General features: G+C 36.4%; 1 protein-coding gene across 1 annotated transcript in view; it reads right to left on the bottom strand.

The window, feature by feature from the left end:
* Window positions 1-4763: 4763 nt before the first annotated feature.
* LOC127569491 (E3 ubiquitin-protein ligase DZIP3-like) overlaps window positions 4764-18705 on the bottom strand; it is a 53646-nt gene continuing 39704 nt past the window's right edge. The window contains exons 13-19 of the mRNA XM_052014199.1: window positions 18379-18455; window positions 14660-14820; window positions 11371-11424; window positions 10724-10873; window positions 8458-8595; window positions 5997-6065; window positions 4764-4859 (exon numbers count right to left, since the gene is read on the bottom strand). Coding sequence (XP_051870159.1) covers window positions 8485-8595; window positions 10724-10873; window positions 11371-11424; window positions 14660-14820; window positions 18379-18455 — 553 coding nt within the window. The 3' untranslated portion in view covers window positions 4764-4859; window positions 5997-6065; window positions 8458-8484. The remainder of the gene's footprint in view (window positions 4860-5996; window positions 6066-8457; window positions 8596-10723; window positions 10874-11370; window positions 11425-14659; window positions 14821-18378; window positions 18456-18705) is intronic.

Below are 18705 nucleotides of genomic sequence, written 5' to 3' on the forward strand. Positions count from 1 at the left end.
GTAAGTGATTAGCACATATCTAATGTTATATGAATTGGACTAACAACCTGCTTGGGTTAACATGTAAAAGCTATTGACAAATACAAAACAAAACCTAAACAAAAGATTACTGGATATTGCAATCTCAATGTACAATTAGCAATGCGACTTTTTAAAACATTTTACCTGAGGCGGCAATTCAGAACCATACAACCAGCTGTGATATGACATTAATTCAATTGCACATATCCAATAAGAAAGACTACTAAAATACAGACAGTGCAAATGTGAATGATATGAATTTAAAATTAGAAGACAGATTTGTTCACCTTGAGATAAATAATGCTCATATTCCACTAAACATTAAACCCTCTTGAGGTCAATGTGAAGTTCAAATATAATCACTCCAATAAACCATTAGGGGGATTAGATACATAGAAGATACTACAGACCTGCAAGAATGAGGCCCTCTGGTGCAAGGAATTCCTTTTCATTTTCTTGTTATGAAACTGACAGCCTGCCTAGCAGGCTTCAAGCCCTTGCAATGATGGTTAACATACAATTCATCTTCTTAACTCCTTGCCATAGCAGTATTATTACTTATATTTACGTTAATTGTATCAGATATTCCCTCTTTAAAACTTTAAATCCTTGAAAAGAGCTGCTAGACACAGAAGACATTTGATATGGTGTAAAAAAAAATCAAAACAGCTGGTGCTTGCAGTTTGTCAGAATTGGAAAACAGTTTGATATTTCTGTTTCTATGAACAACATTGATTTGGTCTTTGATGTTCTTCTGAAAAAGCCAACAGCTTCAACGACAGTCTTCACTAAATACTAGTGCACAGAAGAAGCTATTAATTCAATCATGGCTGCTGACATTTTGAAAGTGCTACCAAATTAATCTTCTTTCTTTATTCCTTTTCCACAGCAGCACAAACTTTTCATTAATTTTCATTTCTCCCCTACATATGTACATCATGACAATAGGAGAGATTTTTTTAAAAAGTTATGTTTGTCAACTGGATAACAGAAGAATGTGATGGATAGCCAATACAATTAGAAATACATAGGCCAACTGTCAGTTCTGTGGTACATTACTCCCTTACAAGACATACATACAGTATAGGTAAAAGATTTAATAGCAAGTGTGATTCTGCTTATGTAACCTGGTTTTTACTTTTCTGACAATGACTGTAACCAGATTACTCACAAAATGGATAAGTCATTAAAATAAAGGTGTTGGTTATAGATATATACTCACGACAAATTGAGTAGATTTGAAATAACTTACGTCAGATACATTTACAAAATCAGAATCAGGTTTATTATCACTGACATGTCGTGAAATTTGTACTTTTATGGCAGCAGTACAGTGCAAGACAAAGACATAAAAATTACTATAAGTTAGAAAAATAGATAGTGCAAAGGAAGAATAACGAGGTAGTTCATGGATTCATGAACTGTTCAGAAATCTGATGGTGGAGGGGAAGAAGCTGTTCCTGAAATGTTGAGTGTGGGTCTTCAGGCAAGAAACTCCAATCTGCATTTACCTTTGTGTATTCAATCTTGTTTCTGAGATCTGCAGCAGTAGCTTCCCATTTGTTCACAGTAGCTTGAATATGTGATGGATCAGCAATCTGCCTGGAATTTAATATAAGATAAATGTATACAAAATAAAGACTCAGCCTAGAACCTCAATAGCACCACACCCATTTTTCAAGCTTCTCTCATCAAACATTCAGTGTTCAAATGTGCTGTCTACCATTTAGGTGAAGGCTGAGAAAGAGGTGTTCAGGGTGTGCAATTGGAGCTACATACACACACATTGCAAGTTCAACAATAGTTTGAGGCCCCCTTTGAAAAACTGGCCTGACCTGAATTTTGCTGAGGAAAAAAAAGGCTTAACTATCTGCCCTTAAAGGAATAAAAACAGAAATGCTATTCCTGTGCAGCTGAATCCAAAAAAAATTAGGACTAGTCAGAAATTTGGGAGTTATGTGCTATACTATCGTTTGTCAATTTGATAAGAAAGGATTAATGAGTAACAGAGTTGATTTTCATAGAGTTACATCATAATAAGCAACTTGAATAGGAATAATTAAAACTAAAGATAGTAACAGTATAATATTCATAGGGTTACATCAAGTAATAAACAACTTAAATAGAAATAATTAAAATTAAAGATACCCCTTTGTCTTATCCATGAGCATGCTCAGCTGATGTTCCGTCTCTAACAGGGCTTCTTCCAGGTTACTGAGTAAGAAATCTCTGCGCATCTCCAGCAAAAGACACTGCCACAGAAATAATCTTTTTAGTCTGTACTTCTTTAATCCAAATCTAACTTGACAAAAACTTAATTACAAATCAGTTAGGCAGCAAATCAGCAGGATAGGACTTGCGCTGATGAATATTAAGTTAATCTAGTAAGTATTTCTATGGAAATAGAATCCACTGTAATTATGATTTTTAAAAGTTTTTGTTGATCAACATTAAGAATGTAACATCAGCATCTTGTAATATGGGTACCAACAGCACAGAGACTACAATAACTAATTATTCAGCATGTCAGACAGCACCTGCAGAAAGAAAAATAGATTTAAGTTTCAGGTTAATGACCTTTCATCAGAACTAGGAAAAATTAGAAAACACATACTTTAAGTTGTAAAGACGGGGATGCGTCTGTGGAGGGAGGCAGGGCTAGTGTTTCAATGACCTTAACATTGGCTGGTCATCGACCTGGTAAGCCCAGACGTAGATTGGGTGACTGCTTCGCTGAGACCTTCGCTCCATCTGCTGTGCCAACCAGGATCTCCCCGTGGCCAGCCATTTTAATTCCACTTCCCATTCCCACACCAACATGTCTGTCCATGGCCTCCTCCACTGCCAGGTCAAGGCTAAATGCAAATTAGAGGGACAACACCTCATATTCTGCCTCAGCAGTCTCCAACCTGGCAGCATGAACAATGAACTTTCAGACCTACTGTAACCACTCCCCCTCTGTCCCTTTTCCCCTTTTTTCTGTTCTCTCTCTTCCTGATCCACCTGGACCCCATCACCCTACCTCTTTCCTCTCCCCCACCCTCCATCTGCCCATCACCCACTCATGCCTCCCAGTAGTTCCCTTCCCCACCTCCCTTCCCTTATTCCATTCTCCACTGACCTCTCCTTTCAGATTCCATCATCTTCAGCCCTTTGTCATTTCCACCTATCACCTCCCAGCTTCTAACATCATCCCACTCTCCCCCCTCCCTTCTCTGCCTATCACCTCCCTCACCTGGATCCACCTATCACCTGCCAGCTATTGCTCCACCCCTTCCCCTCCATCTTTTTATACTGGCTATCTCCCCTCTTTCTTTCCAGTCCAGATGAAGGTTCTTGACCTGAAACATCGACTTTCCATTTCCTTCCATACATTCTGCCTGACCCGCAGAGTTCCTCCAGCACTTTGTGTGTTGGTTCTAAGAACAGGTTGAATGCCAGCTCAACCACCACACCTTCATTCCCCCTCCACTAAAACTGGAAGTGGGAAGCTTCTGGGCAGACCATGTTCACATTCGAGAATTTGAAAATGTTAATTTCCTATTGACTTTGGGTTAAAATTATCCTATGTATTTACATCCAGGCTTTCAATTTGTTTTACAGCTCACTTTATGAAATTAGTTCAATTGCAATTTTTTTTCTCATGAGGTAGCCACTTAAGGTGTTGTGATCAACACACCAAGTAAACAATGTTAGCACACTTCGTTCTGCAAATTGTATGTTATAAAGACATGAATCACATTTTTATAGGAAACAGATATCAAACATTATAAATTGTAATCCAAATACATGAGTATATGAAGAATGGCAAATTGTTATGGTGTATATATTAAGGAAAACCTTACTTTGACTTGATTAATCATGGAAGTTGTTCCACTGCCAAAAGTGGTTCTAGCAGATGACATCTTCTCAGAATAAATCAATATCTTGCTAACTGACATTCCATTTTGTGGCATTTCAAAACATAATCCCAATAATGGATTCCAACCGAAAGATAGTATACACACAAGATGAAGGCTACCTCTTTTAAAGGCAGTTGATATTATCGCACATAATAAAATAACTGTTAAGTTTCAGCATTCTACTTGATTTGTTGAGAGCACAACAGCCAATTCCCAATTTAACAAGTAATCTTTTCAGCAATAAACTGCATTGACTTATTGAGACTCAGAGCTTTGATTAATAATTTTCTTCCTATCAGTCCTTAGCAATGCTGTATCCGAGTATTATATTTTTACCACTATCATGGCAATGTTAGCAAGGATCAGGAACTATACCTACAAATCTTATGATCATTATCATCAAATATATGATTAATGATTTAGTATCAATTACTGGAACAACTCACAGGTTACACTTCCACATACATGAAAGCAGCTTTTCTACACAAAAAAATCTTAACACTTTTTCTTACTTTTTTGGAGCAATGTTACAATTACAAATTGTGACATGCAATACATTTGAAGGAAAAAAATGTCCATAAACATTTACTCATGAAGCTAATAATTTGTTCATAATGCTCAACAAATTCTGAAACAAATGGTCATTAATTTGTGTCAAAATCACACAATTATAGAGTAAAATTCAATTTCAAGAAACAAAAGTTGTATTGCAAGTCAGAATATGGGATCTGTTCCTCTGCAGACATAATGGCTTAAACCAGAGACTAATGCAACATTAAATATTAAGTATCAGTAAGTAGCCATCAATAAATCTGTGAAAGCCTGACCAGAGACCTCACCTCTTGACGGATTGTTTTTTTTATGTTCTCCGTTTCAGTTTGTTGTGCATTTGCAATCTCTTCCTCCAGCTGTCGTTTTTCATGGCACCATTGTTCCCTGTGAAAATGTTAAGTGTACTTAAGACATTGCATTCGGCAAATCTGCAAGCGGATTGTAGCAAAAAAAAATGTAGGTAACTCAAGTATCACTCATGAAGAGTGGATGCCACAAAAGGCAAGGCATATTAAATAGATCTGCTGGACTGCAGTGTAACAAGTTCCTTGTCTTATTATTTAAAAGTTCTTAGTAAAGTTCAAAGATCAGTCTAATATGAAGTCAAATTGGAGGTTCATCCATAATAGTAACCAAACAGACATATTATTGAACAGATTTTAAGCTGCATCCACCCCACTGGAAAGTATCAGTCAGTGCAATGACATATTTTAGATCATTGGTGATAGATATTTTTTTAAAGTTAGACTGCATACAATTTCTTTATTTATATCAACACACACTATCACATTTACTAATATCCTTATGAAATTATATGTTAGAGATTCAGACTTTTTAGTGGAGCTTAAAATGTATCAATTTTATACCATCATAAACCGTCACTGGTCAGAAATACAAGAGTAAATTGAATAGATGACAGGGAAATTGACAGCACTTCAAATCAAATTCTGTGCCTGGCTGTATTTTGTGCATCTGAAAGCAAGACTTTGAGCTAAGGCACTGGTGTCAAAACAATTCTGAATATGTACCAAAATAAGAAAATCTGATCCACTAGTTCAACAAAAATGATACGTCAGAGGGGAGTTACTTTTTGTTTAAAGTATTTCTCTAAATGTCTAGGCAAATTTATTAGACATAAGTACTTATCCTTTTAGAGTGGCACACTTCTCATTTGTCACGATGTAACTCCTTTCCTCCAGTCCTCACCAAAATGTCAATTACCGGAAGGGACCCTCTGTTTCAGGAAGTTCACTATCTAATGTGTAATAAGATCTCTTGCCCTTTCTCAGCTCTAATACAACATGTTTAAAGATATGATCTTACATTTGATTTCACCTGAGAAATGAAGCCTTTAGTCCTTTTATGATTTATAGTTTGTATTTGGGGGGTGGGGTGGGGGGGGGATGTGGAATAGACTTTATTTGCTTATTAACCCAAACTTTCACTCCTGGTTCCTTGCATTCAATGCAGTAAAATGGTCAACCGTGTTCAAAACTAAAATGCTTTATAGAGTATACTTACTGTTCTTTTTGCAATTCCTTTTTTAGTTTCAGCAGTTCCTCATTCTTGTCATTAACTGATTTTACATACCTTGGCAAAAAAAAACATAATATAAGAAGTCCCAATGAAAACAACATGGGAATTCTGAAATATCTGGACATAATTAAAATATTTAACAGTCTTACATCTAGGATAGTAAATGGATCAGAAATCCATGTGACAAAATTTGTAACTAGCTGAATTTTAAAGTTTCAACAATATGCCCACCAACCAAATTCTTTTTAAGGAGCATGCTTGAGACATACAATCTCCTATTTCTCTGGAGCAAGACAGTGAATTAGCATCTCCCCCTGAAATTGTGCAAAACTTTGAGACTTCTTAACCATTCCTCACTTTGCCTCAGTTATTGAAAGGAAGATTTTCAATCAGCATGAAACCACAATATTAAAATGCAAGAGATTAAACCCATCTGATTCATTATTATACTGTAGTGAATGAAATTAGCTATCTTTACCTGGTATTGCCTATGCAGATACTGTACACAGCCATTTGATGACTCTTAAATGCCCTCTAATATAGACTATCAAGAAATTGTTTTCGGAGGTGGCAATAACTGGTGGTTTTGCCAGAATACCCTCATTCCATGAGTGAATGAAAAACAAAAGCTAAAATTTGGTCCATTTTTGAAGACCTGTCCCTTGCTGAATTAGTGGCTAGTGTCAACTCTTTAGAGAAATTATTTGCAATATATTTTTCCTTTAGAAAAATAATTGGTGATATATTTTTTCTTGCATTAATATCTTAAAATAACTGTATATTTTAGGTATCTATATCGTCATTATCAATTTATATGTCAACTTTCATAATAGAAATAATTTATATAATTTATACATAATGAAAGGTGGACTGATGTTAAAAATGACAGTGAGATTAAGAAGGATCACTGCTATTTCCGTGGAAATTATACAGCAACACGTGAAAACAAAAATGTTATGGTCAAAGATGCCCTTCCCCTTCAAAAGGTTTTGAAAACAGAATCCTACCATTGGTTTCCCTCATTCAAGTGTTTTTACCTCCTTTAATTTTTATTTGTTTTTTTTGGTATTTTGAACAGTTTCCAACAGACTTAAAAGCACCTTCTGAATGCTTTGAAATGTCAGAGGCAATCATTTAAGTTTTTGAAAGCTTTTGCAGCCAACTAAGGGGAATGATAGTTGAACCCTGTTCTATCTCAGCTAGCTCCACCACCACCACCCACCCATTTGACATCATTTATAATATAGAATGCCCTGTAGACACACACAATCTTGCCGTGAGGTCTGGAGTTGCCTTCTCTCCACAAATTCCCACTGTGTTACATGTATGAGTTACGTGCAGTCTTTCTTTAGAGGTTATTGGAAAGAACACACAGTTTATCATTGACTACAAATTTTGGACCAATGAGTTTAACTGACATCTTCTAATTGGAATCTATACTGCTCATGAATGACTTCTCAAACTGATTTGTCCACACTGCGCTTTTAGTTAACTTTCTCACAGGAAACCTGTGTGCTGAAGTAGCAGGGATTTGCAATATGTATGGTACATAAAGGGGAATAAAAAACTTTAATTAATTATGAAGATATGGAATAAGGATAGACCAGCAATGTGCTTAGATTAATGTTTAATTAGTGTGGAAAAAAAAGTCCTGTTTAGTCTAATGTGAATGACTTCCAATAGGCAAGAACAAAAGTGCTTACTCTAAATTTACTCAGTTATCCCAAACCAGAAATGATATGTCTCTCCTACCTCCTGGAACCATTAACAAGATCAAGCAAAGACAAAATTTAGCTTCAAACATACTGTCAGTATATAATTCAAGGAGAGGAAAAAAGGCATGCTAGGACGCTCCACAGCAAAGCAAATCTCAGTTCACATATAATACTACTGGATGTGTAAACCATCAATTAAAAAGCAGTCACAACTAATCAAATGTAGGTCTGGGCAATGCAAATAATAAAACATGACTTCTTTGATATGGTGTTTTAATAAAATGCTTGGAAAGAGTATAATTGCTACTTGTTTTCCTTATTCTGCTGTTTCAGTTGTTGGAACTGCTCTGTCTTGGAAGTGAGAAAATTCCATCAACTTTTATCAAGTCACAGCTGCAGTCTTTTTGCTTCTGTGTAATTATGAATTGCAAATAAAAATCTTAGCTCAAACTACATGATCTGACAGCATATATTCCACCTTTAGATGTGTGCAGGTTGCGCTACAGGTAGGTACAAAAGAACGTTACACTCCCATTCATTTATAATGCAGTATGCCATGAACATGCAGCAAAAAGTTTGGGGGGCAGTGGGGGAGCAGGGGTGGGGAGGTTTGGCAGAGGGTATATGGAGAGAGAGAGAAAATCAAAGGTGGGAGACAACTCATATTGTAATAATCATGTGTTCTTATAAACTGATGCATGGCTGTACTGGATTTGAACAGTTTATGGTACCTTTCACATTGAGCTTTTTGACTCTAATTAATTCCTTGACTTTCTGTAATTGTGTTTGATGATTATCTGTTCCTGAACAATCCTGTCAGATTCTTCCTGGAGCTGATGGTGGATGCTATCAATTTCTTGCTGGACACCCTGCAGATGGTGAAAAAAAATCCAGTTTTTCTTTTAAATGAACACGACGAGATTTGCAGTAACAAATTGATATGATGATGCAGAAATTTAAGTTAACAGTAAATAGCAAATGGAGGAGGAAAAATGAATTAAAGTACCAATAAGCAGCATAAAGAGCTGTAGGAGGCAAAGGCCTATTGTCAGTTGGGTCACAAGATGACCCTAACCAGCACACTAGGTTTGCTTCCCACAAATGGAGGGGGGACAAAGAAATATTCAACCTTAAATTACTCTTCAATGGGCCGAACCAAGTTCCTGCCATACCCAGCCAAATAAGCCTGGACGTATGCAGATACCATGATCCAATGCCAGCCAAATCTGGTGTTATGATTGAAATCCCCATTCATATGAAAGATACCCACCTGAAGATCAGGAGGACATAGACAAATTGTTTATATTTCAATTATTTATGATAATGTTTTTATTCCTAGAAATTTAAATAATTTTTAAAAATTAGATATAAAACTCTAAATAATTTTAAATGCTTCTGAATTGCAAAATGAAGCTTGGCTTTGACAGGGCATGAGATTCTGACCCAGCTTTTCCTCCTATCAAAGGATGAAAGTGCATTCAACGACATCCAGGGCAGCGAGAAGAGGTCAGATGCATCCACACTTAGTTCTGCACTAAGTCTGGAATAGATGAACATGTCCACTCCAGCTGGTGGTTCCACATGAACCTGCTAGCTAACTGTAAATACATTCCAGCTCACAAATTGATGTCCTATCTATCCTCTATCAGAAAAAACAAGGAGTTCCTCCTTGGTATCCTGGCCAAATTCCTCCTCCAGCTTGTAGTAAACCAGATTATCTCTGTCACTCTTCTCACAGCTGCTTGTTTGAACTTGTTCAGATTTGCAGTGGCATTACAAATGAACTGCACTACAAAAGGACATGATTAACTGTGCTGTGCTTTGGAAAGTCATTAGGCTATGTGAGGTTCCAAATAAAAACAAAGAAATAGATTAGACCATAATGCATGAGCCTGCTTTTCCATTCAGTAAGATCGTGGTTGATCTTGTGCCGTCAACTTTTTGCTCTGACTTCAGATCATATTAAAATCCAAAATGTGTTGATCTCAACCTTGAACATAAAGCTAGTCCTCCAGCATTGCCAGTAGTAAAAGTGAGGATCATTTGATTGTTAAGTATGTTTGATATTCAAAAGCCATAAAGTGAAGTATATAATTAGAGCATTTAAAATTCTGTTTTGCATTTTTAATAACACATAAAACTAGCTAAAACATCTAAAAGCACTTATGAATAATTAAAAACAATGAACTAACTGAATTTGAAGTGATTCATAAAGGAAATTACCTTCCTTTTGCTTCCTAAATCACAACCCTACAGCACCCATTAAAATCAATTGGGCTGATTATCTTAGCACAGGATTTGAGCGACAGTTTCCCAGTATATATGTTAGGGAATTGCACAGTGAGTTTGGCACTGGAGAAAACAGGATTAGCTGCCCTGAATATACTGTATCTGTACACTTGAAGTCTCTACATTTGACAATCAATACATTCAGAACTGCTGGCATTTACCAGCAGGATCAGGGTCCAGGAATTACCATGGTTTGAAGCTTAACAAGAGATTCAGTTTCAATATCCTTTCCCTGCATGCATACTTTGAAGCTGGAGCATTTCACAGAGGATATTTCTATACTCATCAGGGAATTGTCTCCTCAAAGTGATCATAACAAAATATTAGCATGTGCCTCTTGTTATGTTTTAATATTAAAATATTAAGAACCTCATTTTATTCTAGAGAAATATTTTAAACCATTAGCTGTGCTCAATTTTGGTTATTTACTCAACAAGTATTTCCTCCTTTGCAACAATTATATTGATGACAACTCCTGTAATGGCAGGAATTTTTTTTTATCCCTTTTTGATTTCAGAGATGCTGTTCAGCATATCCAAAATAACTTTGTACCCTATGTAATCTGGATTAAAAATATCTCTGATGATACAAAAATTGGGAAACTGCGCAAGTACCCCTGAGTTTTCCTTCTCAAAACTAAGGTAGTGCTGCATACCCATTGTATTTTCTTCATAATTTTTGTATAAATGGTGGATGTTAGGGACATACCGCATTTTCTTTCTCTCTCTCTTGAATTCTTTGTTTCCATGCTTTGATTTCAAGATAGCTTTCATTTTCTATTTGCTTGCAGCTGTCACGCAGATCTTCAATGTAATGAATCAATTCAATCCTCTCTGCCTCTATTCTTTTGAAAGTCTCCTACAGAAGGGCAAATAGAACTTAATTTAACAGAAATACATCTCAGATTTCAGCATTTTTTTTGACAATTCTGGGAGTACATAAAGAGTTATGCAGTATATATTCTGCACAGCTTATTAAGAGATTGGCTTTAAATATCTATTCTTTTTAAATCACACGATACATTACATGGCAAAATAAGTTCATCTTCAAAATAAATACAAAACAGTTGGATTATCTATGCACTAATGGCATGAGTGTTTTCTGCTTCTCACTTCTCCAAGCTCTCTGACCATGGGTGACAAAATATGGACACTTTGATGGTGCACTCATTCCCAGTATGAACCCAATTGAAACCACTGAACTAATTTCATGCAAGCAAGTTTCATCACATCAGTCTAAGATGAATTAAAACCTATACCACAGAGCTGAAAGAACTGCATGATAACTATTATGCAGATAAGAGACAAAAGCTAGTAAGAATTCAATAAAATAATTATAATAAATAATTAGGGTACCTTGAAATCAACATCATCAGTGTTGACATAAACATCAACCATTCCATCCAAAATCTGCAAACAAAATGAAGCAACATGTGACAGACCAGCAGAAAAATTTTCAAATATGTCACCACTCAAAAAGACATCATTTACTTGTATAAATTAATCCACTTACTAGTTAATTTAGCTAGTAACTTAATTGATAACAGTGGACCAAAACTGCATGTTGTAGCAACTAATCATACTTTAGAAATGGCACACCCTCATATAAATTATTATATTGTGTAGTTACATTTTTACAACAGAATGATGGAATTGTCTATTCTTCTTTGAACAGTGTCATGATATCCTTAAAATCCACATGAACCATTCAAGCAGGAAAATCTCAGAACCAGTTTAACTTTACTCAATTAACAGGACTGCAAATAAAGCAGAAGTCCCTTCGCTAAAGGTGTGCTAAAGTCCTTGTCCAAAACATGTGTTCAGAATCCTGCATTTCAAAAGCAAGTGTCCAAACAACTGTTAATTAAAAGGCCATGCAGAGCAGTTACCTACTCTTTGTATTATCGTTGCTATTCCTTTTTGAATCAGGTTATAAATATGGCAGGGAAATAAAAACTTACTGGAATTGAGTATTAACACAAATTAATTTGGAATCTGAACAATACTCAAACTACATGGGTAGATGAAATGATGATACAAGTACTTTTATTAATTTACAAGATGTGACATGCCACTGAATAGCTAGCATTTATTGTTATCCCAAATTATCTCTGAAGTGAACAGCTTGCTAAACCATTTAAGAATCAACCATATTGTTTGAAGTCTCATATAGATCTTATGAGATAAGTCTGGAAATTTTTTCCCCCATGAAGACCATCATTAAACTAGATTGTCTTTAATGACAATCCATTTGTTTGCATTGTCACTTTTACAGATAGTAACTTCCTTATTCTGAACTTATTGAACGATTTGAATTTAAACAGCACCTTGTCAACCTACCAAGAGACAGGCCCTTCCTCTTCTTTTGCAGTCCATTGGGATTGAGGATGACTTGCTTTCCCCCTAGTTCTGAGGTGACAGCTGAGGACAACGTGGGAGCTGTAGACTCTGCCATATATGAGGCAGAGGATGTTTGAGGGTTTGGGTGAGTGGGTATTTCGTGACATGGTTTGTCCCTTTCACCATTTAAGCTAGGTTTCTAGGCTTTGCCTGATGAATGGAGTAGCTTCTCAGTGCTATCCCGACCACTACTTGAGTGGTCATGGGCCAGGGATTCCCAAGAGTCTGTGAGGATGTTGAATTTTTCAAGAAGGCTTTGCTGAATTTTTTTCCTCTCACCAGCTGGAAAACTCTTCCTGTTACAGAGCTCGGAATAGAATATCTGTTTCAGGAGTCTAGTGTCAGGCAGATAAATGATGTAGTCTGACCAACAAAGCAGGCTAAGTATAATTAGTGCCTCAGTGCCAAAAATATTGGCCTAGGGGGCTGCAGATGTTGGTTTACCTATCCTTCCAGTGATTGGAAGATTCAGTAATTTAATGACTGTGCCACAGTAACCCTCTTTCAGCATCAAAGCTGTAAAATGCAACAGCATAACAATTAAAAATCTTCCTTCCTTTCATTTTAAAGCATTGCCCAATGTGAACTGTCCTTCAAACTTGATTAATATCAATCATTAAGTTAGAGTTGGGTTAGCTAAGAGGAGAAAGAGAATTACTTGACTACTATCTAATAGCATTGGGCTTCAATGGCAATGGCGAAAAATACAATGAGTAACCTCACTGCACTAAAGCTTATCATCAAGTCTTATACCCACCACCATTGATATGAGACAAAAATCTTGGGAGAAAATAATCAAATTACAAATCCAACAATATTCATGGACCAACTAGTTCAATAGAACTTAAAAGTGCAGTGCTTTCAGATCAAGGCAGTCTGCTTAGTTGACACTCCTGCTACAGATATTCCATTCCCTCCAATGCAACCATAAATATTGTGGCTCAGAAGGGATTATCAACAGGATATAACGCAATAACTTGGTAACCTTACTTCCGTGGCACACTCCAGTTTGGGGACATCTATCACAAAGAAAGCCAAGAACATAAATGTCAAGGGAACAGCATCTGTGTAAGTTCTCTTCCAAGTCACAAAACATGCTAACTTGGAGACATTTGACCATGGGATAATTGCCACCATTAAAATAATGAAGTAGTTGAAGATGAAGGGCCACTAGGACCTTCGCACCAACTTGGAATTGACAATAAAAATTCACCAGCAAGTCAGTTCAACAAATTTAAAAATGCTTGATATTTTCATGTTCAACTTGATACTTAAATTCAATTTTCAACACTAGATCGAACTAAATACAGTATATCAATTTCTCCACCATTATTAAAGTATCTTTATGTGATATACATCATTACGTGGTTCAATATATAGTGCCTCAGCCACATTGACTTTACTAGGTGTTATCACAGAGTCGTACAGAACAGAAACAGCTCCTTGGCCCACCACGTCCACTCTGATCATTGCACATATCGATACTGGTCCCATTTACCTGCATTTAGTACGTAGCTTTCTATGCCTTGGTGATTCAAGTGTTTGTATAGATGCTTCTTAAATGTAGTGAGTACCTTCCTCCACCACCTCCTCAGGCGGCTCATTCCAGAGTCCAACCACTCTGTATCAAAAAATTCTGCCTCAGATTCCTCTGAATTTCCTACCTCTCAACTTATGCCCTCTAATCCTAGACAACCTCACCAAGGGAAAAAGTTTGTTATGACCTATCTTATCTACCCCCCTAATAATTTTGTATCCCCCTATGCAATGTCTCCTTATGAATGAATTGCTCCAATTCACGTAACATCCTGGTGAATCTCCTCTGCACAATACTCCATGTATTACCTAACCAATGTTTTTAAAAGTTATAACATGCCGTGGCTGATGAATGCCAGCAATCATACCTTCTTCACCACCCTATCTGCCTGTGCTGCCACTTCAGGGACCTATAGACGTGTACACCAAGGTCCCCTTGTTCATCAATGTTCTGGGGTCTTTCCATTTACTGTGTATGTCTACCCTTACACGATATTCCAAAATGCATCACTAAGCGTTTAACAGGATTAAACTCAATTTTGCCATTGCCCTGCCCAATTTTTCAGCCGATCAGTTAACTGTAAATATATGGGAAGTAGCAAACTTTGGTGAAAAGCAAGTCATTTGCATAACCCTCCTTGCAACTACAGTGCTTTAAACTGAGAATACAGATACTGTTGATAGCAGATAACATTTATATACTATTTACCTTCGTCTGGCTAGTCTCATTTTCAGATTCATCTTCACTTCTATCCTTAGAGTCACAGGATTCAGCTGGAGAAGCAGCAGAAGCAAGACAAGGTGCAGGGATCCTCTGACTATTCTCAAGATCAGGTGTAGTTGTTACATTATTCTGCACAGATTTCAAAGCTGAACAGTAAAAGAAAAATACATTGAAAAATGTAAGAAAACATTAAAACTATATTCCAGTTGTTGAATAGTTACATTCCAAAGCCTCATGCAAGATTTAAAGCTACTTCCATTTACTACCTCCAAAGGCCAATAAGGATGAGACGTCTCAGCCTAACCATTTTCCTCAAGGAACTTCGCTTACTTTCAAAATTCAATTTATTTGTTTAAGATTACTGACCTTTCATAACCATTAACAATGATTAATTGGTTGAACAGGTTTTGTTCTGAAAATTAAATTCAAGAATGAAGCAGCACACATTTTCTCGTTTTGGGCAGGAGGTACAGAAACCTGAAGTCCCACACCACCAGGTACGAGAACAAACTACTTCCCTTCAACCATTCAGTTCTTGAACCAACCGGAAAAAACCCTAATCACCACTACAGTTTGGCAACACTATGACCATTCTGATCACTTTGCACTAAAATGGACTTTTTTTCATTCTGATTGTGTTTTTTTCCTTGTAAAAATTCTGTATAATTTATGTTTAATTTATGTTTTTCTTGTGAATGCTGCTTATATGATGATATTGCAAGTAAGTTTTTCATTGCACCTGTGCATATATATATACTTGTGTATATGGCAATAAACTCAACTTTGGCTTTCTAACCCACACTTAGTCTAATGCTGAATCTGTTGAAGTTTATGGGTCACAAAAGTTGAAGTGTTATATACTCACAATATTTACCATTGTATTTGTGGCACATGTATGCCTGCACACACTGAATTTAAAAGCTCCCATTAATTTTGTGTGAATAAAACTTTTAATATTTCAACTGACATTCATGTATTAGGATTGGCTTGTATGTTATCTATGCAAATAGAGCTGTACTGTATATATGAAGATAGTCAAACAAAATAAAGACTCTCCTCTGCTTTGGGGTCCCATTTGTGTCCTTTTAATGTGACGTAAGTGTAAACTGTATCTCATATTTTGCAAATAATTTGAGGTAGATTCAATTGAAGTTCTTCATTCATGGTTTGAGCTCTAAGCACCAATTTTAACTGTAGCTGAGAAAATAACTTGGCTGTGACTTTGCATATCTAATGAAGATTTTCAGGTGGTCAGGCGGCTAGCTTTTTCCCGATTCCTTTTCTTGAAATAAACTTACATACAGACTGGTAAGGTGTAAGAAAAATGATAGCTAATTTTAATTTAATGTAATCACATAAATACTGAGATAACATGCTTTAACGGTGAATTCTCCTCATTGTGGGAATATACTCTCAGGCAAGTACATGGAAACAAATTCCACAAGCATGTAATGGTCATTTGTATGATGACTGAAAAACTGAATATTAAAAACTTAATCATCGTTTCCCCCCCTCCCCCCATGGAAAAAAATTGAAGAGTTGGCACTATCTATAGTAAAAATACATTAGTGCCATTAAATCTAATAACAATCTGCAAGATTACTGAGATAATTACACTCTACACAATAGAAACAAAATTTGCAAGCTTGTAACTTGTTCCTTTGACAGAAACCATATTCTAGGAAATCATTTTTTAAACATAAATGGAACCTCAAAAAACTCACTAACTAATGGAGCACTTATACTGCAGCTACCAATTGAAATGTTCTTTATATCCCTTGTTTGAACTGCAATTTCCCTTCAATGAAGAGCTCATTGTAAATGTAGCACTTATCAGTGGTTAAAATTTAAATGTTCAGAAAGTACAATTTTCAACATTTGTACAAAAAGTTTACGTTAACTGCAGGTCAAATTAATAGGTGCTTAAGAAACTAAGAAATCATAAAGCAAGCTTGTTCTCACATCAGAATTTTGCACAATGCAGTTTCAGACTACTTCTTCCTGCGACAACAACTTTAATAGTTACTACATGTTAGCATGTCCAAATGTGGCTTACAGAACTGCCAAACATGCAATACAAGAGCACACTTGTACACTGGCACTTGGGAAATGTTCTGAGGAACGAGTGTGTTATGGAATTAGTGTTAAAAGAGATCATTCTAGCATGGAGATGTGTTACTCACAGCACTGCTGTGCTGGGAATCTAGCACAAAATTCCACCCTTCACTGATGCCCTTGCAGCAATGATTCGCTCACTGCTCTGTGTGGACAGGCTACTTGTGAGAATTGATGTTGTACACTGGAGTGAACTTAATGGTTGCCGGTTATTGAAGTTGTTACTATAGAGAAGTCTCCAGGTTGTGGAGAGCTCTGCAGCCAAACAAAAAAAGGGGTAGGCAGCATCTTTAATCACATACACCAGGAGCTAAGGAGAGAGACAATAGGATCCCAGTTCACCATACCGACCAGGTAAACCTTCATAATTGCAGGGAGAATATGCAAACTCCACAGACAGCACCCAAGGTCAGGATTAAACCTGGGTTTCTGAAGTCATGAGGCAGCAGCATTAACTGCCGCCCCAATTATATACCTTATCACAGCTCTTTTGGGTATTGTTTGCAGTGATGTGTATGTAACATGAAAAATAACCAGATTGCAATAGATAACATCAAATTAGGATGATATCTGCAATGAGAGGTGACACACTGTCAATTATTTGAACAGCTGAAAGTTTACCTCTTTTTATACTGTATCTGTGTTGCAATAACAAGAGACATAATTGAATAATAAATAATAACTTGACTCATTACAGTTAAAGGCAAAAGCAATATTTTGGTTTACTGCCAATAAAAAAAGATCATTATTTCTGTTATAAAATTCTAAATCTCTGCTGTGCAATTAAACCAAACCTTCACATAGAAGCCAAAGTTAATCAAGATGGTTAAATTTTTCCCTCCTGTATATATATTACCCTAAAAACAGGCTATGATAAATTATTTCATGCCAAATGATAACCATGACAAATCAGCAAGAAAAGAAGGAAGGTGATTATACTGTAAGTAGTAACTGATTTTGCAGTCGCTTGTTTTTATTCATGCATGGAATATGAGCATCACTGGCAAGGCATTTATGTCAATTCCTAATTTCCCTTGAAAAGATGTTAGTTAGTCACCTCCTTGTTATGAAAGTGCACTTAGGGAGTTTCCAAATTTTGACTTTTAGTGATAAGAAAGGAGCATAGACTCAGTCTGCCAGCTACATGCTTTGGGATTCAACCAGTTTAGTCAACAATAACCCACCTGCTGTGATGGATATTCCAAGAGTACATTCTGTGCCTTTGCTTTCCTCTGTGCGCCTTCCAGGTTGCGTCCCAAGTGAAATAAAGGGAACTTCTTGCCCATGTTTGAAGTAATGATATACGACTGACAGGGTCTGGTGTTCATGCTGAAGACTTCCAGGACCACACTTTACAATTGTATACCACTGTGCTTGCCACCTTTGGTGGGTTAATCCTGCTGGTGGCGCAGAACATACCCAAGCACCGTGATGAAGGAGTCCAGGACACGTGGTGGAAAATCTGGATTGCTTCAGAATTCTGACTATTCTATCAGGTTTGAAATGTTAAAATCTAAATTGGAAGAGTTTGGGAGCAATCATTTTTATTTTTTACCTGATTACATGAATAAAAGTGAGCTCAACTTTACCTGTTTCTGTGGTTTCAGATTTCTGTGTGATTCCTTGAGTTTGATCCTTAGGAATTTCACTGTTCTGAGTTGGTGTACTGCAAAAAATACACAATGCACAGAAAAGAAAGCATCACCGATGACAAATAGCTTCGATTGTTTCCAATACAAATATTAATGATTAAATAAGTACAAAAAATTCACTGATACAAGTGGCATTTTGTGACCATGCTTAAATAATAAATAAACAGCAACTTTTCTGACGACATTTTAGCATCAGGGCTATTCAGCTTTCATATTGTGTTTCACTGAAGACCTTCAGAATTCCAGTCCATGGGTAAAGAGCAA

Source organism: Pristis pectinata, chromosome 4 (genome assembly GCF_009764475.1).
Source record: "Pristis pectinata isolate sPriPec2 chromosome 4, sPriPec2.1.pri, whole genome shotgun sequence".
In the NCBI taxonomy this organism is placed as follows: domain Eukaryota; kingdom Metazoa; phylum Chordata; class Chondrichthyes; order Rhinopristiformes; family Pristidae; genus Pristis; species Pristis pectinata.